The following is a 26,694-nucleotide window of genomic DNA, read 5'->3' on the forward strand; positions in this document are numbered from 1 at the left end:
AGATCTGTGAGGTGTAAAGTACGGTTCTCATGACTTATTTTGGAGGGGTGTGGTTTAAATGTGCTTTAAGGTACACAGCCTGGGATGGAAGTTTACGATGTAGCACCCCAGAGTGCTTACGATGTAGCACTGAAGTGTGAATGCCTGCTCAGACATTATCTAGAGTATGTACAGTATTTGGATTCCTTTGCTGAACATTCCTATTATATTTGGTATTAAACATTTGTGACCTCCTGGCCCCCAGCCTATTCTGAAGCCAGATAATAATAATAATTTATTATTATTAACTAGATGTTTCTAGTTTTGCTTGTTGAAAGGCTTATGGACTGCTGGAGGTTTTGGCAAGCCCAAAAGGACTACTCTATTGTCTCAGCAGCAGCAGCAGCATGTGAGGGGGATGGTGGAGAACACTCAAAATTACTGCCTGAGGCAGCCACTTCACTCTGCCTAATGGTGGGGCTGGCTCTGATTGCAATGCAATTAACTGATGTGAGGCCTTAAAAAATTGTGCTACGCTACACAATTGTTGTTGTTTATACATATATGTTTTAATTATTTGGAGTGTGTATATTCCCCCACCCATCCATGTGAGAGTCAGCTTGGGAGAGTAACCCCTATTCAGTGATAATGGCACAATGGCATCTATGTATTTAACAGATCGCAAGGCACAGGGCAAGGCACACTCTTAAGTGCTCAGAGGATGAAATAGACTAACGGCAAATTCTCAGGGCTTTCCATCACAGAAACTCTAGAAACAGCTGTTCGTTGAGTGTGCTGACAATTCTGAGACACCCCTGTTCCGAAGGGTTCTCAATGTCCTCTGGAGAGAGGGAAACAGTTTATCCAACAACTGCAGCTTGTATCAGCCCCAGCCAGCATGGCCAAAGGTCAAAGGTGATGGCAGTTGGAGCCCATCTGAAGAGTCACAGGCTCTCCCCTTGCCCTAGACTGTGCAGAAAAGACCAATTGGTCCAGGGGGTGGGGTGGGAATCTTGCATTAGTGCAAAGGGCAAGAACATGAGAGTTGCCATGCTGGATCAGACATGTGGTGAAGTAAGTCCCATGCCCAAGAGTCCATCTCATTTCATTGTCTTTTAAGGACAATTCATGGAAGCCTTAAGTTGGTGTATTTTTCTTAAGCAGCGATGGAGAATCTGTAGTTGTCCAGAAGATGTTGGACTTAACTCCCATCAGCCCCAGCCAGCAATGACCAATGGCCAGAACTGCAGTCCAGAAATGTTCGGAGGACCACAGTTTCCCCATCTCCACTCTTAAGGATCAGACCATTTGAAAATAATCATGTGCAAGCCTTGGTGTAGAATTAACAGTCACAATGAGTTAACTGCTCACCCTTGGGTTTGAAGAAGAAGAGGAGTTTGGATTTGATATCCCACTTTATCACTACCCTAAGGAGTCTCAAAGCGGCTAACAATCTCCTTTCCCTTCCTCCCCAACAAACACTCTGTGAGGTGAATGGGGCTGAGAGACTTCAGAGCCCAAGATCACCCAGCAGCTGCATGTGGAGGAGCGGATACGCGAACCCGGTTCACCAGATTACGAGTCCACCACTCTTAACCACTACACCACTTGGGTTACCTTACCTTACCTTACTATATGATGTTGCACTATATAGGCAGACTCAACAAACACAGAATGGTGACACTTATAACAAGGAACACATGTATAAAGATTAAATAAAACCACAAGACAGCATATTGGCAGCATACATTGTCATACAAATAATGCAGAGGAAAATTACAACAGGGATCCATCGGTACGTCGGAGAGTAAACAAGAGGATCTAGTATGATAAGGAGGAAAACGTTCACAAATCACTTTTCATAGCACCAAAAGCCTATTTTATAAAATACACAGTTAAATCATAGGTATTAATATTTATTATTTTATACAGTGCCATTTGGGGGGCGGGGGGTGAATGGCAGTTTTAACAGACAATTCAAATGATAAAACAGCTTCCTGCCCCCCCCCCCCAGGGACCCTACTGTTTAGAACAGGTTTGGAAGGGATGGAGTTGACTGGGCGAGAGTCAGCAAAGAGCTACATCCAATTGTTCCCTTACCTTCTGCTTACATAAGCGAATACCTAGGCTGCCCTTCCACTGCTCTTAATTTTCTACCTCCGGTTTACAACGGGCAAGATGATGTCCATACATAAGAGTTCTTTTGCTTTTTGCTTTTCATCCTTGCTTGGCTGTTTCTTTCTCACGTGTAATAAAATCTCTCTTGTCAAAAGTACATAGATAGATATGGATATATTAGACAGAGAGACAATCACTTTCTGTTTATGGAAAATATAACAGTCAGGCTTTTTCTCATTGCCATTAAAAAGAGAAAGAGAGAGAGAAGCCAAGAGATGTTATGGACTGAAATTCATGGGGTTGGAAAATTACATTCTGAAGTATATTGCTTAAAAAGGCTAACCAGTTTGTCTCTCTTCCAAAAATACTATCTTTTTCTGCTTTGAAAATTAACTTTAAAGTACATTTAGATTGTGTCATAGGATCATACTTTAATTCTGGATCAGCTTCAAATCTCAACTGCAAAGGTCATAGCTTTTGAATAAGGCTATTTTTAAGGAAGTGCTAATGCACTTTTGTCCTTATCTGATCATGTTGTTGTTGCTTAATATGTAAATATTAATAAAGTGGCTTGCTGGTAGGATTGCCAGCTTTTTTTCTTTCTTCTTTTAACAACACCTGGTCTTGTGTCTTTAAAGAACAGACTGATTGGCAAACACAATCAGGGGACAATGTTCATCTCCATGCCATGAAGAAACATGTCACCTGCTGATTTTTGCAGATCGACTGTCTACTGAAGGCACAGGAGCAATCAAGCCAGGTGCTACCCGCCCCCTCCTGGATCAGATGTCAATCTTGATGGAATTCAGACATTGCACCATTCAAAATCTGATCAGCATGAATTAAAAGGAAAAGAATGAAATGTTGATTGTGGCACCGAGCCAATCCTGGTGCTAACTCTGAAGCGGTTATCCTATGCACAAAGTTCATGAATAAATCCCATTCACTTCCATGGGAATTATTCAGCTATAACTGCCCATAGGGTCAAGGCCTTAATATGTGACTATGATTGTAATTCTATGCATATTTGATCCATACATGTGATTAAACCCTATAGAGCTCAGAGGGCCTGGAGTCTGAGCTAAAATGTATAGACTTGGCCAAAAATAATGATATATTCTCTCTCTCTCTCTCTCTCTCTCTCTCTCTCTCTCTCACACACACACACACACACACACACACAATGGGAGAATGTCTTAGGCCTCGTGAGATGTCTAGAAATGCATGTATCGACATATTCTTTTAATATATCTCATTTGGTTTTTGGTTACACTCGCTTTACGTATTCAAGCTTTGGCTAAATCTCATCGGAAAGACTCTCCTGTAATCTCATGACTCCTGGAGTTGGATCTGTGAGGGGGAGGAAACACTAGATAATACAAGACTCACGACAAAACAGTGAGCGTTGGAAACACTGTTGATATAATTCCAGAGAAACTCCAGCCTAGAGGAGTTAACAGCAGAGATAAGCAGGAATGATAGACAAGACTAGAATTTGACCCATAGTTAAGATTTTGCAGAATCTAGGCTATGTAATGCTGTGATCAAATGCATCTCCTAAGGACGTGGCTCTGAATGGATCATGCGGATACAATTCTGGACCTGGGTCCTGCAAGCACTTATGCACACATCATCTAGTGTTCTGAACAAAACAAGGACACGGTTACTCATGAGTGGTGCGTGAGCACAAAAGTGCTTGCAAATGCTAGAGATTTAAATTCTCACCTTAAGTACAAAAGATGGAAACAGACAGATTCAGTGCCATTTGATGGAATGTCCTCTGCAAGGCAGACAACAATTGTAAATCTCCAGAGCTATAAACGTGTATGAGCTTTTAACAGTCTTGATCTATTTAATATTTATTTTTTTCCCCCTGGGGAAATTAAAGATATTCCCTCCCCACCCCCGTCACAGTGTACATGATTTAAATTTGCCTGTCTATACTTCGGGGAGAGTGCTTGTGCACAACCGGCCTTCTATAGCTTTGCTGGCCTTTGCTATAGAAATCATAAAGCACTTCCACTCACTAATATGTACACGGGATGTAATTAAAGGAGACAGATGTAGTTCTCTTGGGTGCTATCATGTTCCGGTGCCAGTTTTTTCCTCATGGAGACAGAGCATTTCAGGTCTGCGGGAGGGGCTCTGTCACTTTGCTGATGCTCCTGCCGCCGTCGTCACTGCCGTCACCTGGGGGCTCCTGAGGGAAAAAGCAACAGAGACAACCCGCTAGCGTGATTCAGTTTTTTAGGTTTTCTATTGGACAGGGAAGGTAATGGGATGCAATGTCCCTGCAAGCTAAGGTGTGTAAAATACAGTGGTACCTCGGGTTACAGACGCTTCAGGTTACAGACACTTCAGGTTACAGACTCCGCTAACTCAGAAATAGTACCTCGGGTACTTCAGGATGAGAACAGAAATTGCGCGGCGGCGGCAGCGGGAGGCCCCATTAGCTAAAGTGGTACCTCAGGTTAAGAACAGTTTCAGGTTAAGAACGGACCTCCAGAATGAATTAAGTTCTTAACCCGAGGTACCACTGTACTTTAACACCTCAACACTCCATTAACACTTATAAATAAATGTTAATACCAAATCTCTGTCTGTCTGTCTGTCTGTCTGTGTATCTATATCCACACTCAATGCCAATCAATATAGGGCTGACAATATACTCTTACCATACGAAGAATCTATTATTGTCATTATTATCCATGTTATATCCATTTTTCATAAATTCAATCAATGGTGGCCATTAACTTCTAACATTTCCCCTCTTTTTTTCTTCCATCACATAGTCAAACCAACTCTGTTAGTTGATGCATTTCTGCCACTTTCTAAACTTGAACTAGCCAGTAGTTTTGTTCTTCCAGTTTTGGGCTACTAACATATGGGCAGGTTTTCAGTTCCATACCAATTCCTTAAGTTTAATTTGGCCATGTAAATAAACCCCAGGAAATTATTAAAGGGTCCCAAGTTATAACACAACGTCATTATACATTAACATATATTAGGGCTGCCATATGTCCAGAATTTCCTGGACATAGCCGGGATTTGTCCGTCAAAAACGGTGTCCAGGTGGAATTTTCAAAAGTGTTGGTTTTTGGGTGAATTGTTGCAAACTTTGGCAAAAAAAACTTAACAACTTTTGTTCCTGGATTTTCACTTTTCTAATTATGGCAACCCTATCATATATCACAGCGTGATTAATCTAGTCACTTCTTCCCAGCATTCCATTATTATCTAATGTCTTTTTTTCCTCATGGGGAAGGAGGGGTGAAGTTGGCCTGTGACTTAAGATCTGCTTTAGAGATCATCTTTTGGGCGGCCCTACGATCTAAGGCTGACCATGGTCCATGACTGAGGAGGACATCTCAGTTGTGGCACCACACTTGTGGCAAAGGGCTGCCTGACAGGAAAACCTATTCTTTCATTCATTCCTATCCCCACCCGCCGGCCCGGCTTTTAAACTTAAATATAATTTAAAGTTACATTTCTTTTTGTTGGGTGGTTTTTAATGCTGCCTTAATTTAGTTAATATTATGTTTCTCATGGCTTTCACATAAGAATGTAAGAAAAGCCCTGCTGGATTGGATCAAAGATCCACATAGTCTAGCAGTCTCTTCTGTGGTAAACTTTCCTTTTTTCTTAAATTGAAAGTTGGTATAAAACACTCTTAAAGCAAACAACATACTCTCCAATATTTCTCTGATGAAAATAGGAATAATAATAATAATAATACCCCACCCATCTGACTGGGTTGCCTCAACCTTCAGATGTCTTCTAAAGGTTGTATAGTTACCTATCTTCTTGGGTCAGGGGTTGCATAACTCCATACCCTCCAACATTTATCCCATGAAAATAGTGGAACACCCTCCCCTTCAGATGTCAAAGCGGGACATTCTGAGATCGAATCAGAAACCGGGACTTCTGTAAATCCGGGATTGTCCCTGGAAAATAGGGATAGTTAGAGGGTCTGAAACAAGGGTCTGCTACTGTTTTCAAAGAGAAATTCCCAAACTGTGAACTCAATCCATTAACAGCGCAGTCCTACACACGTCTACTCAGAAGCAAGACCCATTATATCTGTGGTGTTTTTTCTCCCAGATAAGCGGATAAAAGTTTGCAACTGTTTCCAGTGGCCTTCTCTAGATTTAGCACAGCTCATGTCCTATTTTACTCCTTCATAGTGAAATGCAGAATGTTACAAGTTCAGCTGGCCGATTTCTAGCATGGGAAGGAATGGCTTTAATCAACACATCATATATCTACAAATCATGAGGGCAAGTTTATTATTAATTCAAGCGAGAATATTTCCTTTTGGAAGGGAACTGGTGTGTGTGTGTGTGTGTGTGTGTGTGGTGAGGAGGAGGATTAAGGAACTCGCTGAGTCAATTAAAACTACAGGTTGATTGTTTTATTATATTTGGAGACTCTGGGATCCCTTGGGGGCTGTTGGCAAGAGATTTGCACAAGGGGAGAAATGGAATTTTCCATGCTGCGTCTCTCTGTGAAATGAGAAGATTGATGCTGTGTAATTTCTGGTCATTAACCCGCTTTCTCTGTTCAGGAGGACAGAACAGGAAGTGCGTAGCTACCCACGCGCCACACAAAAAATTAACATCTTTTTAGTGACTCTTAAAACAAACAAAAAAAAAAAAAAACCATTTCTAGAAATTTGAAAGCTGTCCCTGGATATTTGCCCCCCATATTTCAAATATATGCTTGCTTCCTGGTCTATACCCTTTGATTACCTTCCCCCCCTCTATTTAATCCATTTGCTGCCAAACATTGGGGAGCCTTCCATTGGGGAGTCGTTAAGAGTCGTCAACAGGCTCATCTCAGCTATCTGCCAATCTCCCATTCCCACCACCCTTCTGAGTAATACCCCTCCCCACCTTCTCACTATATAGAAGGATCTGGCAACTTCTGTTTCAGTGTATCTGAAGAAGTGTGCATGCACACGAAAGCTCATACCAAGAACTAACTTAGTTGGTCTTTAAGGTGCTACTGGAAGGAATTTTTTTATTTTAAACATTGGGGAATTAATCTTAGTCCAAGCTGACAGTTTATATTAAAGGCTTCTCAGATATACGATATTGCTCTGAGCAGACGAAGCCAGTTCACATTCCTGCCCTGGTATCACTGCAGAAAACCTTCCTTCCTTCCTTCCTTCCTTCCTTCCTTCCTTCCTTCCTTCCTTCCCTTTAAGAGGATGTCTGGGCGGGGGGGGGGGGAACGACCCATTGACGTAAGCTATTGAGCTCTGCTTTAATTGAGGAAGCCCAACCTATTCATGCTGGCTATGGGTCTGGTTTTTTACACCCCACCTTTTTCTCTAAGGAGCTTACACTGGCACACATGGTTCTTCCCCTCCTCTTTCAATCCCCACAAGACCCCTGTGAGGTAGGTAAGACTGAGAGGGTGCGCTTGGCCCCAGGTCACCCAGTGAGCTTCATGGCCGAGTGGAGATTCGAACCCTGATCCCTCAGGCTCTGGTCTGGCATGCCAACCACAATCCACATTGGCTCTCTATGGTTTTTTAAACTGCAGGGCCAACTCGCGGTGTATTTATCATTATGACTGAAATGCAGTGAGTGCAGGATTTCCATGGATGCCAATCAATAATTGACTGTCGGATGATCATGCTCATCCACTCATCTTAAACTTATGTCCTGCATAAATTAGCAATGAAGAGGGTGAAACTAATAATAATAATAATAATAATAATAATAATAATAATAATAAATAATTTATTATTTATTATTTATACCCAGCCACTCTGGGCGGCTTCCAACAAAATATTAAAATACAATAGTATTTCCCTAGACAGGGCTGCATTCAGAGGTCTTCTAAAAGTCTGGTAGTTGTTGTTCTCTTTGACATCTGGTGGGAGGGTGTTCCACAGGGCGGGTGCCACTACCGAGAAGGCCCTCTGCCTGGTTCTCTGTAACTTGGCTTCTTGCAGTGAGGGAACCGCAAGAAGGCAATTTGCAAGGTAAATCTAAATCTGCTGGGGGGGGGAGCAGCTGAGGAGAGTTTCAGGGGGGAACAGGCTGGCTTTTCCTGAGAGAAAGGCTTTGCACATGCATTTGTGTGTAACATGTAAAAAGGTAAAGGTAAAGGACCCCTGACAGTTAAGTCCAATCACGAATGACTCTGGGGTTGCGGCGCTCATCTCGCTTTACTGGCCGAGAGAACCAACGTTTGTCCACAGAGTTTTTCTGGGTCATGTGGCCAACTTGACTAAGCCGCTTCTGGCGAAACCAGAGCAGTGCACGGAAACACCATTTTCCTTCCCGCTGGAGCAGTACCTATTTATCTACTTGCACTTTGATGTGCTTTCAAACTGCTAGGTTAGCAGGAGCTGGAACCAAGCAACGGGAGCTCACCCCATCAAGCAGATTCGAACCGCCGACCTTCCAATCGGCAAGGCTAGTAGTTTGCCCTTAATTCCTCACAACCATTCTTTTGTGTCCGCCACCGTACAGTTCTTGGCAAATGTTCTGCAATCCAAACAAAGAACGCAAATTGGTATATTTATGCAATGCCATTTGCATGCTTTGTTTAATTTGCAGAATTTGGGTTTGCAGGTCAAACAGAAACAGCTATTTTTAGTTTAGATTCTAAGTACAAGCCTGAAGGCACTTGAATGTGACATTCTCTTACATGCCACAATCCCTCTATTATATGCAACCCATCCTGACTCTCACTTTTTAGTTTTGTTCTTACTTGTAAATGGCGTTTCTTCAAAGGAAAGCAAAATGGGTACACACAGCAGAAAGCTGATCCCCCAAACCACCCATAACTGATGTGTCTAAACTTGAGTCCTGGTGGAGTATTGATTATAACATCATTAGCAGACCCTCCAAGTATCCCTATTTCCCAGGGGCAGTCCCAGATTTACAGATGCCGTCCCAGTTCCTGATTTGACCCCAGATTCTCCTGCTTTTCCTTAGGATATCCCTGTTTTCCTTGGAGAATTGTTGGAGGTAATAATAATAATAATTTATTATTTATACCCCGCCCATCTGGCTGGGTTTCCCCAGCCACTCTGGGCCGCTTCCAACAGAATTTTAAAATACAATAGTCTATTAAACATTAAAAGCTTCCCTAAAGAGGGCTGCCTGCAGATGTCTTCTAAAAATCTGGTAAAGGTAAAGGTAAAGGTACCCCTGCCCGAACGGGCCAGTCTTGACAGACTCTGGGGTTTGTGCGCCCATCTCACATCTATAGGCCGGGGGCCAGCGCTGTCCGGAGACACTTCCGGGTCACGTGGCCAGCGTGACATCACTGCTCTGGCGAGCCAGAGCCGCACACGGAACGCCGTTTACCTTCCCGCTGGTAAGCGGTACCTATTTATCTACTTGCCCCCGGGGGTGCTTTCGAACTGCTAGGTTGGCAGGCGCTGGGACCGAGCAGCGGGAGCGCACCCCGCCGCGGGGATTCGAACCGCCGACCTTTCGATCGGCAAGCCCTAGGCGCTGAGGCTTTTACCCACAGCGCCACCCGCGTCCCCAAAAATCTGGTAGGATGTCCCTATTTTCATCAGAGAAATGTTGGAGGGTATGGAGTTATGCCCAAGCCAAGGAGATAAGTAACTATACCACCTTTATTAAACATCTGAAGGGAAGTGTAAAAAAAATGTTTTATTATATTTTTATATATGTTGGAAGTCACCCAGAGTGGCTGGGGCAACCTAGTCAGATGGGAGGGGTATAAATAATAAAGTTGTTGTTGTTGTTGTTGTTGTTGTTGAATAGGACGTTCCTATTTTCATCAGAGAAATGTTGGAGGGTATGCAGTAGGTTAACTATTTATTCTTCCCTTTAATTGGGGTTCTCAGCTTATGCTGTACTTGACTGAGGAAAGATGATTAAAAACACAACTGTCTTAGGGCCCCACAGGATTTCTTTTTCATTCATGGTGATTTGCATACGATTTGCCCATGACGGCACAGGGACACGTTTATATCCCATCCCATAACCCAAGCCATCTCTTGAGGATGCCCTAGCTTGGGACCTCCTGCAAAAAGCTATCCATTGAATAAGATGGTCTACAAATCCCCCTAATCCCAATAAACAGTGTAAATGCAAACTGGGTTTGTTTTATTAAATGAAGTGGTGGTCAATCAATCAATCAATCAATAAATCAGTCAATCTAAAAGTGTTGTAGGAGTTATGAATATCAGGCACCGGTCCAAATTTCAAAATGCTGTGCCTAATAATTAGATAATTTTGTGAACCATATGTGGTTCCAACCGAGATTGACGACTTGGATGACCATACTTGCTCTTGTCTCATGACAGGGTAGTGAAGCAAAAGAAAAAGAAAAAAAGGAGAGTGCCTGCATATATATTGGCTTTCTATAGGGTTGGTTTTTAAAGCAAAGAGCCCATCAGAAATGGCAAGCTGCCCTTGGACAGTAAATCAATAACAGTCCTGCAAACCAACATGACTACATAAAAGTGCTTTGGAGGGAGTGGGTGGAATGGAATGAACAACAACCTACGCAAAAAATGAAACAGAAGAGCTCAGTAAGAAATACATCACCCTGATCTTTTATTCCAGGGGTGCCCAAACTTTTTTCAAAGAGGGCCAGATTTGATGAAGTGAACATGCGTGAGGGCCGACCAAAGCTGTTGAAGTTGCTGAGGGTTTTTTTTACGATTTTACCCCAGGACATATACTACCATGGGGGCTGGATTTTAGATCGACTGGTGGGCCAGATTAGAAGAAGAAGAAGAAGAGTTTGGATTTGATATCCCGCTTTATCACTACCCGAAGGAGTCTCAAAGCAGCTAACATTCTCCTTTCCCTTCCTCCCCCACAACAAACACTCTGTGGGGTGAATGGGGCTGAGAGACTTCAGAGAAGTGTGACTAGCCCAAGGTCACCCAGCAGCCGCATGTGGAGGAGCGGGGAATCGAACCCGGTTCCCCAGATTACGAGTCCACTGCTCTTAACCACTACACCACACTGGCTCTCAGTGGCCCCTGAGATGGACTTTGGACATGCCTGTTTTATTCCCTGTCACTTAAGGAGGCCCACTTTACACCCTCTCTATTTATTGATCACAAATCAATCATCAGCTTAGCTTTTGGATGATTGGCTTTGCCAGTCCAGAGCATGGATGCACATCCCTTGTCTGTGAATCCTCTTCAGCCCACTCTCTGTGGTTAGCAGCTCTGGGGGATGTGGTGATGCGCACTAGTACATGCAGCATTGCTAGCCAATAGACAGGATGTCATGTGTGGTCAGAATATGCCTGGGATGCGGAATTTTGTGGCGGAGTTGATAACCGCGTGGAAACATGTGATGCGAATTGACCTGATCCTAGCTGGATTCAAACCAGGGCTTTATATGAGAACAATTTTCAAATTGCTAATACAGGCTCCCTGGAGCCTTCTTGTTCCCATCCATACAAAGGTCCTCCTGGCCACAGCCATTCGGGAGAGCTTTTGATGTTAATCTGCTTCCTCTTTGTGTTGAAACTATATACAGGATGTGGTGAGGACCCCAAGGATTGTGTCTGCATATTAAGCACATTCATGTATGGAAACGCTCCCCCCCCCCAGCCTTACAGGGATAAGTGAGAAATCAGGTTTAACTGGATAGTTACTAATGCTACACAGCTTTTTAAGCTTCCCTGATGGTTCCTTCAAGATGTTGTTGTTGACTCACTCACTTGTTTTGGCTGTACAATCTGTTATTGCATTTGCAGAAGACAAGATCGGGGACACATGGGGAAGGAGAACAAAACAAGCGATCACTTTTGAATTCCTTTGAGCCACTAAATCTCCTCTCCTTGCAAAAAAAAATACGGAGGGAATTCTGCTGCTGAAGGAATGTAACAGGAGCTCAGATCCTATCTGGATAAGATAGGAATGACTGGAGTGCTTTGGGGACGTGGCAGAGAACTCTTGACCAAAAGCTACCTTCATCCTAGAGACTAACACTTAAGGCAGGCATAGGCAAACTCGGCCCTCCAGATGTTTTGGGATTACAACTCCCATCATCCCTGACCACTGGTCCTGTTAGCTAGGGATGATGAGAGTTGTAGTCCCCAAACATCTGGAGGGCTGAGTTTGCCTATGCCCGACTTAAGGTTATAGAGTCACTGACTTGAGAAATTGTGTCCTCCTCCAAATCATGGAGAGCCACGTGTTGCAGTGAGATCACCAAACTGCCTTCTTGTTGCTGGGGTGGGCCCATTTGCATGACCTCCTTGCCTCATTGGTCGCCCCTTTGTTACTGGGGCAGATTTCTGTCGGTTGGGTTTTGATTGGCACATAAGGGGCTATTTAAGGGGCTGCATGTGGTGAAGCACTTCATCTTTTGCATCGTGCAGCGGATCTCCCACCCTCCCTCCCTATAATTTTAGGTTGTGTTTTTGACCTTGCTATGCCTGTCTAGGGGTCGTCTGTTTTTGGAGCAGGGGCCCAGTAGGAATTCTGCCATTTGGTGATTGGCTGGTGCCATTTGGTTTTTGCCTACCGTGTAGCAAATCGTCACAACTTCGTAAGGTTGGCAGTTAGGCATTGGTTCATTCTTTGGTGGAGGGGATTACGGATTGTCTGTGCCTGCCCCTCAATTTTTTTGCTGCTGCTAGGGAATTCCGTTAAAGGAATCCAGGGGCTCGATTTACTCTGTCTGATCCCCTCTCAGGGGTAGGGCCATGCCAGAGTTCCTGGGAACATCTGGGGTGAACTAAGAGGCAGAAATCCGCCTCTGTGCTCCCCCAGTATGTTCTCCCTTACTGACCTCTGGAGGTGCCAGTAGTCAGTCCTGTTCCTGCCAGGGCAGGTTCAGGTAGTCCGAACCAATGCCTAAGCAACCACTCACATGCTGTAAACAATAAAGTTGTGGCCAAATTAATGCCAAAAATCCTAAACAAATATTCTGTTTCCTGTGTGATTTATTTTGGAGGGGGTTTGGGGGTCTTCACACGCAAAAGGGTCAAAATGGCCATATACCTCATGCTGCCTTCAAGTTCATCCGTAACAATCCTAAGAACACAGGAAGTTTTGCTGGACCAGACCAAAGGCTCATCTACTTCAGAGCTCTGTTCCCAGGACTGTATCATATTGCTTCCTATACTGGACGTATTTATTTCTGATAGATTTTTTTTTACATAAAAAACCCATATACCGCTTGATTGTGAAACAGCAACAACCTCAAAGCAGTACACAGCCATCATGACTAGTTGCCATTGATAGAATTCTCCTCCATGAATTTCTCTAAATTCCTTTTTAAGGCCACCCAAATTGGTGGACATCACAGCCTCCCGTAGGAATGAGTTCCACAGTTTAACTGTGTGCTGGGGAAAGAAGTACTATCTAGTGTCTGTCTCGAATCTTACAACATTCAGCTTTGTTTGGGTTCTAGTATAATGAGAGATAGGGGCGGATTTGTCTATTTTATCAATATCTAGCTTTCCCTTCCTAAATTATAAAGGCCCAAATGTTGCTAACACTTCCTCATGGGGGAAAGAGATTCAACACGTGTTTCTGACCATTTTGACCAAAGAAAGGAACAAAATGGAAAACAGGATCTTTACAGCAACCTCTCGAGAAGCAGGAAAGAGCCTCATTCCTCTGAAAGGGGAAAGGGGAAACGGGATGGTGACAAACTTCTAGTGCACATTTGCACTTGGCTCCCTTTCTGAACATTCCCGAGACCTGTCTACAAATGGGCAAAGCCTGGGGTGTGAGTGAGTTGCACTAGGGCAGATTCCCACTCCTTGCATTCACTGTTCCTCTGATCTTTGTTCCACAGGGATTTCTCTGGTACTAACTTGGAATTTTGAGACATACATTGCTTGCATGCCCATCTGTTACTGCCTACAAAATCCATCTCGACATTCTGAAGCCTCTTTTTCATTTCTTCCCAGTGCACTTCTGCAAGGGACAAGGTGCAAGGAAAGGTGAATCGGGTTCCTTTTTCTATTTTCTTTCTTTTCTTTTCTTTTTCAGCTGAGGTGCTGATGAATAATATGTGAAAACAGATGGCGGTTGCCATGACTTGTCTAGTGGAGTTGGGAGGGGCAGAGGCTAATTTTGAAACCACAAAATTAGATTACTGCTTGATGCAAGGAGTTCTATGAGCACCAGAGGAGTCATCCTCGTTAGGTGAGGACTGAACCACAAGACCATAACCCCAGAGGGGCTACAAAGTATAATCTGACTCCTTTCCCTGGATCTCCAGCTAAGTCTACAGCCTTTTGTTTTTCAGAAATATAACCTAATATCAGTATTTCCCACCTTGCCCAATACACAGAAAGATATTGGGATGATTGGCATGTTCTCATTTTTCTAATTTTTTTAATGGCTTTTCATTCAATTGGGATTATTTAATACATTGCTATGACATTCAGGGCTCAGCCACACTTTTGATTATATCTGCTTTGTAGGCATGGATATGAGAGGTTTTTAATAATAATAATAATAATAATAATAATAATAATAATAATAATAATAATAATACTTTACTTATACCCTGCCCTGTGGGTGGCTCTCAACAGAATATTAAAAACATGATAAAACATCAAACATTAAAAACTTCCCTAAAAAGGGCTGCCTTCAGATGTCTTCTAAAAGTCTGGTTGTTGTTTATTTCTTTGGCATCTGATGGGAGTGGGCGCCACTACCAAGAAGGCCCTCTGCCTGGTTCCCTGTTATCTCACTTCTCGTAGGGAGGGAACCACCAAAGGCCCTCGGTGCTGGATCTCAGTGTCTGGGCTGAACGATGGGGGTGGAGACGCTCCTTCAGGTATACAGGACCCAGGCCGTTTAGGGCCTTAAAGGTCAGCACCAACACTTTGAATTGTGCTCGGAAACATACTGGGAGCCAATTTAGGCAGTTTAGGGCTTTATGTGGCCAGAGGGCTCTTGGACCCTGTCGGAGCATTGGCCTCCCTCTCTAAGCCAAGCAGAATCCTCTCAGGCTTTAGGAAGGAGGCACCAGGGGAACATTTAGGGGACTCGACTAGTCCCTCTATTCCACTGACTGCAACCACTACAGGGAAGTGTACTTCATCAACCTAAATTAGCCAAAGCATGCTGTATGCTAGATTGGCAAAGTGTTAAGGGGTCACTGAACACACTGTGGCACCCACATTGTGCTCTGCTTCAACTGTTCCCTATCCAGGGCTGTCTTAAGCATATGCAGCACTGGGGTCTAAAGATCCATCCAGCGCCCCCCACAGTTGCCCAGTCCCAGGCACTCAGGAGGGTGGAGCCGGCCAGCCGGCGCCTCAGCATCTCACTGGCTCAGTCGCCCCAGAACTCGTGGCATAGAGCCATCTGCAGCAGAAGAGCCCGCCGCGGCGCTATGACTCACAGGTGGGCTCTTCCCCGGACTCAACTCTTGGGTCCCAGACTCTCAGCCTGGCATCCCTGAGAGCCCACCGCCTGGGTGACCCGCACCCCTACTGCCTATGGGTAAGACGGCCCTGTCCTTATCTCCAACTCTATTGATCTTAACGAATACTTCCAACAACATGGGATATGTTTTGTTATGGCTTTTTGTGTGTGTGTCCCAGTTCATGACAACAAAAAGCAGTGTTACAGTGCACGGAGGATGCTTCATTTAGTATGCAGTTCATGTACAGAGGCTGTCATAGAGATCTGGGGGATTTCGGCAGAGCAAGAAAAGGCGTGTATATGTTTGCAGAGGCAGGGTGAATATCACTGGACTAGGTACCACACCACTGCGCACAACACATCACCAGTTACATTTCCATCATATTGCTCCTTCTTGGTATGAAATGTGCTTTAGCAGGTTCTACTACAATTAGGAATGAACCAAATATGTGTAAAAAATAATAAAAATGCCTCGCTGGGCAACTGGAGATGGACAGTGAACAGAGGTAAAAAGAATTTGCCCACTAAGAGTAAGGGCAGGAAGCAATGCCCTCACCCCGAACTGGCATTGTGGAATCATCATGTAGCTTGATCTGGTTAGCTACATGCCACTCCTGGCTAGAGGGACGCGGGTGGAGCTGTGAGTTAAATCACAGAGCCTAGGACTTGCTGATCAGAAGGCCGGCGGTTCGAATCCCCGTGACGGGGTGAGCTCCTGTTGCCCGGTCCCTGCTCCTGCCAACCTAGCAGTTCAAAAGCACGTCAAAGTGCAAGTAAATAACTCCGGCGGGAAGGTAAACAGCGTTTCCGTGCGCTGCTCTGGTTCACCAGAAGCGCCTTAGTCATGCTGGCCACATGACCCGGAAGCTGTACGCTGGCTACCTCGGCCAATAAAGCGAGATGAGCACCGCAACCCCAGAGTCTGTCACAGCTGGACCTAATGGTCAGGGGTCCCTTTATCTTTACTCCTGGCTAGCTACATGTCAGTGCAGGAAGAAGTGGCTGCCAGGCATTTTGGGGGTGTGGGGGTGTTATGACATCATTACATCAACTCCATGAACCCTGACTGGCTGGGATTGTGTAAAAATGGCACTAAAGAAACCATTGGTCATGCAGCAAACAGCCCTCAAACAAGAGCAAACAAATGAGGGTGGGGGAAACACATTACTTATATTTTTTAGTGCTGCCAACCTTTTCATTGTTTGTTTAAAAGCAGCTGCAATGTGTGAAAATATCCCAACCAAAGGAACAGGGTTTTGAAAACCCATGCAAAGCAATAAGGACAGCCTCTTTCAATGGATGCCAGACAGAACCTGGATATTAGCAATCCTGATGGCTGTCAACAATCACAGTTTGTGTATGCGTATGAAGGTTCTTAAAAAAGACGACTACCTATTTAACTACTCATTTCTAACAAAGTAAGATACTTCACCATCTCAGTACAGGTGATGTTTTGAGGAAATGTCTCAGCTAAGTAATTTGTCTCAGCAGGTAAGTAATTTTAGTTGCATTGCTGGAATTGAGTCACAGCACTGAACACCTGTTCAGAGGTGACAGTTCTGACTGAAAGCTGATTTGGAAGCCACCTTTTCCATTCGTAAATTCATGATGAGTGATCAATATTCAGCTCTGAAGATCAAGAGGGGGAAAGCTATAATGGGGATCTGCTTATAATTTTCAGCAACACGGATTGTTAAGCACTTTGCACAATAAAAATGCTCTGTAATTAATAAATGCAGGCATCCTTCAAGTTCTCTGACAGCAGTTTCATGGGGTACCAGACTTTTTGGCATTTTAACTCTAAAATTAAAGTTGTAGTTGTTTGTTTAAGTGTTTTGTTTACTTACTAGATCTATGTATCACTTTTTAAGCTTGGACAGTTTTCAAAAAGTGTATATTATACAGTTTCAATTATTAACATATCTGAAAAACATAAATAAAAGTAGATGTAAAAGCAAATCAAGCCACACAGGGAAAAAGAAAAAAAGCAGAACAAGCCATATCCTTAAAACTCCTAATCTCCGAAGGTCTGGTGAAAGAAAAACATACAACAATAATAATAATAATACGCACAAGGACATGACAGAGTCCAGAGGCTTTTGCTGAAAAAGTATTGCACTTTGAAGAAGACAACCTAGTGAAATTGTTGTCTGCATATCTCAGTGAATGGATCAAAATCAGTATTTTGAGCTGGGCTCAGAAATAAAACAGTAACCAGGGCAGATGTTCTAGATTCAGGTAGGTAGCTGTGTTGGTTCGACACGGTCTAAATAAATAAATACATAAATAGTCCAGTAGCACCTTAGAGACCAACTAAGTTTGTTCTTGGTATAAGCTTTTGTGTGCATGCACACGAAAGCTTATACCAAGGGCAGATGTTGAATATGATTCTAGTACCTAGTGCCCATCAATAGTCAACCAGCTTATCAGGGAACAACAGGTGACCTGTTGACCAATTTGTGAATCATGAATTCCCTAGAATATGTTACAAAATATGACAGAGTGGCTGAGGTTTTCTAAGGGATGCATAGAAAGTTGTTGGCAGATGAGTTAGGGCTGAAAGTGCTGAGAGTTTTAAAACCCGTTATGACATACCATTCTATAAGAGCTGCCAAATACTAAATCTTCTCTCATCTCATCTAATGCTGCCATATGTCAACCGTCAATTTCAAAGATTGAGATCAGATCTCTTTGGGCATCAAAGACACACAGGAAACATGTGGGGAATATATGGAAAACATTTGAGAATTCAAAGAGTTGGAATCCATCTGTCTCGAGAGACAACGGAGTCTGCCTCTGAGGGCGAAACCAAACCGGTGGAGAATCACAGCACCCGCTGTGGCTGCAGAGATCGGTAACTCATAATTGCTGACTCACATGTTATTTTTGCTGCATTAGCTGCACTGAAGTGATCTCTCTGGGATGCAAGCCTGGGCAGTGTGTATAGAGGTTCTGGGCTGCCCAGATGGCAAGACCACACACACACACACGCCTCACCAATGTGGTCCAAAGGAAAGCAGAGCAATACATTTGGCACCAGCTTGGCTGCCGGAATTGCTGGAAAGAGGCATACAAGGCACCGTCCGACTGTCCACTCCAGATTCATGTAGGGTTTACTCATTAGCCTTTTCTTCTCCCCAAGATATCCCGCAATTACAATTTCCAATTTAGCTAGGATTATATGCGCATGGTTCCTACCTTGGTCATGGCTGAACTGAATGAACGAAAACCCAACTTTGTTTTGCACAGTTAAAACACTAAAGAGAGTGTTCTCTAGCCTCCCGAGTGCAGTAATTTGCTTGAGTAATCACAGCCTATGGGTTCTTGGACAATCCAATTAGTTCAAGTCAAAGTGTGTTAGATTCATGCCACGAGAACTATGCAAGGCATTAAGCAGAGTAAACATGGCATGATGCAATCTATGACTTATCTACCGAGCACAGAGTGAAACAGAAGAGATAAATGGAATCTGGTTTCCAAGAATTTTCATTTTGAAATGTCTGTTGCTTATGATATGAGAAAGAGTAAGAGAAAGGGCTTAGGATCCAGATATTAGACCTGTATGAAACATGGAGCAGCTGTCTCTCACTGTGTGCGCTAAGGGAGTACCACAACTTGCGCCAAGGTTTTTTCGTCGTTTTTGCTCTTCCCCCCTACTTTTAATTCCACTGGGGTTTTTAAAAAATGCATTCCAATTTTTCAGTTTGACTTTTGTGTTTTCTTGATAAATCTGTGAATAAGTCATAAGTCTTTCAGACAGATTTGGAAAGGGAGGAGAACAGAAAAGAGGACAGCCCTTAATTTTCACCACACACACACACACACACACACACACACACACACACCAATTTTAATTTTGATAATGTAATATTTACAAACATGTTTTTGTACATGCATATGTTTTATCTTAGTGGTATCCTAGTGGCATGTGTTTTGCTTATTAGGTTGATACACAAGGGATGGCAGCTGTAGACATCTGGATTCTATTTAGTAACAATTAAGTCTGTAAAGTAATAAACCAGTATTATCATTTTTTTATAATGTGTTTTTGAAGGCTAGAATTTGCTGTAGCAACTTGGCCAGAAACAGAAAAAAAACAAAATGGTCAAGTCTGACAGGCTTACAATTATTTTTCTCCACCTGACTATTTATCTAATTCTGATGCCAATGTGCCTAATTTTTGAGATTCCTTGACGTCTCTCAGGCACCAAGTTTAAGTGGTAACAGATAATGTTGTTGCTATGTGTGCCTAACTGGTCAGCTGTGATGAATTCCTAAGTTTAATTTCAATGCTCTTATGTGGGAGCTTTCTATCCACAAATAAGCTGGCTAAACCGTACTACTGAAATGGACTTAGCAGTGCTTTGAAGCCATCTCAGAAACTTCAACTGGTACAGCCACCAGGATGCTAACAGAGGGCAGAAGGTCTGAATCCATGATACCAGTTTTGTGCTAGTTGCATTTGGCTATATCAGAATGCTGATACAAGCTTTGAAGGCCCTAAATGGTTTGGTTCTGGATTACCCAAGGGAACACCTGCAGCCATATAACCCTGCCCATAATCTAAGAACCTCATCTGAGGTCCTGCTTGTGTGTCCCCCGGTATAGTCAGTTAGGCTGGTAAGCACATGGGGCAGGGTCTTTTCATTAGTGGCCCAGTAATTGTGGAACTCTTCCAGTTCACATTTGTTCTGTCATTCAAGAAGGTATTAAAAATTACAATTTTCTTATTTCCTTAAAGAATGTTGGCGATCTAATTCAGTACCTCTCTTGCCTGTATCTACTCCATGTTCCATACACTGCCTGAGGTTCTGTTGTTCTGCGTATGGCTTTGTGGGGGCTCAGCCTGAAAAGCGATTAATAAATAACTGGAATTGTAAATACCGTAAAGAATGTTCAAATGACTTGGTCATAGGGCCCATTGGGCAGGTCATTCCCACAAAACCAGCCCCCTCCTTCTAGTGCATTGCTAATTCCATGGGAAAGACCTACACAGTTGTTCCCCTCAAATACAGCTGGGTCTCACATCTAATGGGTACCCAAATCTCAGCTACTCTTGGATTCTGGAACCCTGCTGAAAAGCTACAGGGGTCTTCTGGCAACACTCAATATTCTCTTTACTTAAAACTTAACATGTCAATAACTTCCCGGGTGATGGATGAAATGTCTTGGAGGTCCTACATGTCAAGATAAACTTAGTGTGTGAACATTTGAGGGAGCCTGCAGAGATCCTTGATATCCCGTTGTTTCAAACCCTTCTATCCCTGCTGTGAGTTTGGATGGAATTATAACAGGTTTTCACTCCACAGTTTTTCTTGGAAACATCTCAGCAGTGCAAACAAATATTCCATGAGAATATGGCGTTGGTTCAGAAGCTCACTGAGATTCCCAACTAAATCCCCATAATGTTTTGGGCTGGGATCCTTTGCCCTTCTCTTAGTTCTTTATGGATTCTCTTGATATAAGCCTGGATTGGATAGTCTTTGAAGGAGTTGTTCTTGCGTCTGAAGATTGCAACTCTGCCTTTTAACTGGTGGCAGAGAACCCTAGAAAAGGACAGTCCCTATTTGCACTGGAGTCCATCGTTAGCTAAGTCAAGATGTTTAGAATTCCAGATGGCTTGCTGTCAGGGTTCAGGTTTTCTCAGAGAATGAGCAAGGGGAGCAGGACTATCTCCACACTGCCAGTGACTCTGAACAGCCAATGGACCCAGATATCCCTGCCCTAACATTGAAGGTTCCCATACTACCTGCCAGGGTTCCTGGACATGTCCCGCCTTCTCTCCCATAGTCACAGGAGCAGAGGTGATGAGGAGCCAAGCAGAAGCTTCAGCACCAACACCAAAGTGCCCCGCATGTGAAGCTATTCAGGAGGAAGAAAGGAATCACTTGTCTGGATAAGGGCCTGGCTAAGAGCCAGGAAGGGGTGGAGCCTCCACTTCCCACTCGTGAGCTGCTTCCTTGCTGAAACAACAGCTCTCATCCAACAGATCACCTTCAGAACCCAGGGGAATGGACAGTTGAACACAGCTTTTCATTCTTTTTCATATACAGGAATATAAAAATGGCAAAGCGAGGTCTTCTGCATCAGTATTCTGTTTGCTGTGATGGTCACTTACACATTGCCAAAATAGAAGAAAGGCATTGCCAGAAAAAGAGGGAGGACAGAGATTTGCATAAATAGAATATATGCATTGCCAAAAAAGGGAGGGGGGGACAAAGGAGGACAGAGATTTGCATAAAATTTGCATTTGCTAATGTGCAAATTTAGAAATAATTACTATAATTTGAATAAAAATGAGATGACAAATCTGTGTTGTTAAGAACATAGGAAGAGCTGTGCTGGAGGCAGACCAAGGGCCTATCTAGTCTTAGCATCCTGTTTCTCACAGTGGCCAACAAGAGGTCTATGGGAAGCCTCTGGGCAAGACAACAGGACTCCAGACCCCAGGACCAGGTATTCAGAGACATGCTGCTTCTGATTCTGGAGGCAATACAAGGACCTCATGAATGGTAGCCACTGGTAGCTTTGTCCTCCACAAACTTTTGATGAAGGAGCACTCAGGCATGTGAACCCCTGACCCATCTGCCACCTGCAGTGACATACCACCCAAATACAGATTTTCCTCTTCATAAGCTGTTTGAAATAAAAATAAAAACAGCTTATGAAACAGCTGTCTTTCAGTTGTCAAATTTACTTTAATAATCTCCTGAGGACTGGAAATTTACTTAGAATTAAAAGATGGCATTTACTTCCCTCAAGAAAATCAGGAGAACCTTCATAAATACCCTGAAGACTGCATGCTCCATATTTTTGCCTGAACTGGGAGAGGCAAAATCTTTCATAAATATTCTCTCAGAACTGCTGGCTGAAATCAGTTGTGGTGTTAATGACTTAAGTTAGGAATTTCTGGCTCTTTGCCTCATAGAGAAGAGAGCACTTCCAGATATCATTGCTTCATTTATCACAGACTTCCATATCGTTCTGAATTGGAGCGCATGCCCTATTCTGGCTCAATGTCCTTCAGCTCACTAGACTATTTTATGTAAGCTAGCACTGGCCTCTCAGTGCCCTTGTCAGGCTGAAATTGTAAAGCTGCCTTTTTCTTCCTCTTCCTGCAGTTGCTCCCTGCTATGCCCAAGCTCCTCTAAGAGAACCATTTCCTTCCAGGGATACGACACCGACAAATGCTCACTATACGACCGCTACTTTGCAATCTAGACACTGGATCTAAATTTTCAAGGTTGCCTTCAGATGACCCGTTTGTTCAACATTCATCCTGATTCATTTGCACAAAGTTTGCAGGGTGGTTAGATGATGTTGACCAGTTATTGAGCATTCAGCCGGATTTGTTTGTAGAGAGGTTATAAGATGTTGCGTCAACACAAACTTTCCAGTGCATTTTCCCATCACAGAACAAGTCCACTAATTTGCGGAAGCGTTTTCTGAGTGTGCAAAACCCTTCCGAGCATTTTAGTCTATAATGCATCCTTGATAGCATAACTATGAAAGCCAGTTTGTTTCTGTACTAGCAAAAGGGGATGAGATCAGTGGATTCCAACCAGATTGATGGTATGGTTCCTTCTGACTTGAGCTGCTCTTGAAGCAACCCAGGTCAGTGGAAACACTTCACACTTCCATTAGATGATGCCTTGGAAGCAAGCACCATGTTTCCATGCACTCAGTGTCAGCCTGCAAGGTCAGCCGGACTTAGGTCACTTGAGGCGCTTTGAGTGGACAAAAGTTAATGCAAGTGGAACAGTCCCCACACTCTTAGTTAATCTGCTGGAAGGACATTCTGTCAAACATTTGTCCTTCTGTTGCCTGTTTTGCTGCTAGAGATATAATTACAGTAAACAACCTTTCTTCCCTACTACTTTATCCATCCAGATCAATATTTGTATGAATGTTGATGAGGATTATGGTCATTGACCATAATAAAACGACTTGTACTTGTATGCCACTCAACTGTAAATAAAACCCTGTGTGTGTGTGTCATTAAAATAGTTAATTAAGGTCAAGGTTAAATCAAGGTGTGTTTTTTAAAAAATAATAAATATATGAATAAAAACAACCGCTAAAATATATATTATAAACTAAAATTACAGATTAAAATGCACTTTAGCTTTATGGGTTATATTCAACACTCAACACAGTATGACTTATTTATTATTAATATTAATATGCCTTTTCTCCTGGGTGGGACTGAAGCAAAAATATTTTGGGGCAAAGGTAGAGAGAACCAAGGGTTCTTTATCTCCATAGAGAAAAAAAGCCCGTTGTTCTGTACATTCTCTCCAAGGTATTACTGCTTTGCACACATCTTTGTAGCATAACCGTGTAACATGTGAACTCGGAAGTAAGTCCTACTGTGTTGAGTGCTGTTTACTTCCAAGTAAGTGCAGACAGGACTGCAGCCTTAATCTAGCTTTGGCTGTGAGTAAGGAATGGCAGGATTGTTATTCAAGACATAATAACCCAACTAATGTAGTAGATGCAGAAACGCAGAAACACTATTTTGGTATCTCCTGCTTGTGTGACAATGTCTGTGTGCATTCAAGGTATCCTTGCCATTCCTATAGAACTGTAAGAACAAGCAACACCTTATTGCCTTGCTGTCTTTTTTTACTTTGGACTCATCCACACTTCTTCTTGTCCCTCCTCTTTCCCCATGGAAAACCCGCAGTTTACCACTGAATCACAGCAAACATCATCCAGGTTTTCTGCAGAACGATGTCTGTCCTGATTCAACAGTAAAAAGCAGATTTCCTGTGGAAAACGGGGGGGGGGGGGCAAATGAAAAACCTCTCAGACCCATGCTAGACTTCCTTTAAAGCCTAGCACTTACTCACCCATATTATAGTACAATGAAATGCCTTGCATGCTCATTTTATTGTTCCCGGGGAGGGGAGATAGTGCTTCACTATTACAGTGGTACCTCAGGTTAAGTACTTAATTCGTTTCGGAGGTCTGTTCTTAACCTGAAACTGGTCTTAACCTGAAGCACCACTTTAGCCAATGGGGCCTCCAGGGGCCGCCGTGCCGCCAGAGCACGATTTCTGTTCTCATCCTGAAGCAAAGTTCTTAACCCGAGGTACTATTTCTGGGTTAGCGGAGTCTGTAACCTGAAGCATCTGTAACCCGAGGTACCACTGTATTGCTAAGGGAATGGCAGTCTTGTGTGGCCATCTGGTTCTGTCAACAAGTAAACAGAAGAGACTTCTGTTGGGTCGTTAAGTTGGCAGCAATTGCTCTCTTACAGCACAACATCTACACAGATATTGGTGAAGGAAGTCTCCTGGCCTGTGATTTCCTTCCCTTGGAATCAGCCAGAAAATGACACACACCACCATTACAAACTTCGTCCCTAATTCCTGCAGCTGCTTTACATACTTGCCTGGCTAAACACCGAGTTTGCCTACTATGAGCTGCTGAGTCATTGCTGAGGCTGGGTTGCCTCTGGGAGAATATCCAGAGCCTTGGCAAATCCCTTTCTGCATCAATCTGTCTGACTAAGCCTTTGTTCTAACCCAGTATGAATCAAGATCGGAGAGGGAATCCCAGCACGCTCTTCTAATATCCCTGAGCTCTTTATGAAAATAGGCCAGAACTGACACTCTTCGCCACCTAGACAGAGAGCTGAGGTGAATCACAGGCTTCAACAATTATGCAAGCAAATCACCGCCAATGAAGAAGAACAAAAATATCTCTGGGCTTGGAGAGAGACGAGGCTGGATGATTCAACAACGTGCAGGAGCTGCCTTATTATCTATGATTTACAGGCTAGGAGGAGTTTTGCTGTTGTTGAAAGGATGATTTAATATTGAGCTAGGGATCTATCAGAGGAAAACTCAAGAATTTTAGCATCAACCTAGGTATGATTTATATGCTTTCTTCATAATTAGAGACCAGAGACAGCACTTCCTCCTGGGTAGCCTGTGATCAGTGGAAGCCTCGCAAGATGTTTTAGTGGTACCGTGCCTGAGCTTTGGAAGCTCTGCAACTCTGTGGGATCAAACTGAAACCGAAGAGGGCCGTAGCTTACTGCTGGGACATCTGCCTTGCACGCAAAATGTCCTAAGTTCAATTCCCAGCATCTCCGCATACGACTAGGAGAGATTCCACCTGAAATCCTATAGAGCTGCTGTCGCTGAGTGCAGACAATACTGTGGTAGATGGACGATGGTCTGACTCTGTTTGAGGCAGCTTCCTATTGTGGCAGCTTCCAAGGGGTAGCTATGCTGCTGAGGATGCAGACGGGAGCCCACAAATGTTTATGCTGCAATAAATCTGTTTGTCCTTAAGGTGCCACAAGACTCCTTCTTGTTTTATGGATTTGGACATCCTAGCAGCTTGCCATCAATAGCAAAATGGTGGGGTCTAAAAGCCACCGCTGCACTACAGCTTCCCAGTCTGTTGACGTGCCTTCCCAGTGCTATACTAAGTGCTGATTTCGTACAGCAGTGGGAAAGCTGAAGCACAGAGAACATATGGAAAGAGTCCCTCATTAAAACAGTTCAAATATCAGAAGGGACAGTGAGGGAAACTGGCTAGCCTCCCTATGAGGACTGCCAAGGATGAAAGGTTAAGCATCATACTCCTCAGAGCATGTGCAGTTCACAGTCCTTGGGAGTGCATCAAAGCACTTCTGAATTCTTTAGATAACTGCATGCCTTATGGGTAGTCAGTACCAGATTACGTTCAATCTTCTGCAATTAGGTTGCTCACAGGCGAGTTAGACCACATTGTCAAATCATCTCTGAACTACAAAGTGTTTCCCCAACTTTCCCCTCTTCCCCTTATTGCTGTGGCAGAATCCTCATCGTTAAGACTACCGAGCCTAGGCTTACGAATCTACTGGGAGCGCAGAGAGGGGTGGCATGTAGTGAGAGCGCAAAGCCTCAGAGGAAACCCCAAGCCCTCCCCAGCCCTGTTTCCCTGGTCTGCTCACATGGTGGAGTTTGGATACTGCACCCAGCCCACCTCCTTGTACGCGGCAGTCACGTGAGTGCAGATGAGGCTCTTCATCTTGGCCCAGGCTCTCTGGACCTCTGGGGAGGTGAATTCATTGGCGTAGTCTTCGGCAAGCACTTCCAGTATGACACCAATGAGAATCTGGGAGGAGAAGAAGTGGCAGTAATAAGTTAAGACAGAGTCCCCCATATTTTCCCCTAACAAGAAACTAGTATCTATCTTTGTTGTGTCTCCCTGCCAGCACAATTCCAATTTCTTCATTGGGG

General features: G+C 43.6%; 1 protein-coding gene across 2 annotated transcripts in view; it reads right to left on the reverse strand.

Annotated features, from left to right (window-relative positions):
- Window positions 1–1,657: 1,657 nt before the first annotated feature.
- Window positions 1,658–26,694, reverse strand: part of CYGB (cytoglobin) — a 52,028-nt gene continuing 26,991 nt past the window's right edge. The window contains exons 3-4 of one of the 2 annotated variants that reach the window (XM_082204966.1): window positions 26,438–26,569; window positions 1,658–4,297 (exon numbers count right to left, since the gene is read on the reverse strand). In XM_082204966.1, the coding sequence (XP_082061092.1) occupies window positions 4,223–4,297; window positions 26,438–26,569 (207 nt within the window). In that variant the 3' untranslated portion in view covers window positions 1,658–4,222. Of the gene's footprint in view, window positions 4,298–26,405; window positions 26,570–26,694 lie in introns of both variants that reach the window. The other variant, XM_082204965.1, reaches the window with a different exon arrangement.

Source organism: Podarcis vaucheri (genome assembly GCF_965113315.1).
Source record: "Podarcis vaucheri genome assembly, chromosome: 2".
Lineage (NCBI taxonomy): Eukaryota > Metazoa > Chordata > Lepidosauria > Squamata > Lacertidae > Podarcis > Podarcis vaucheri.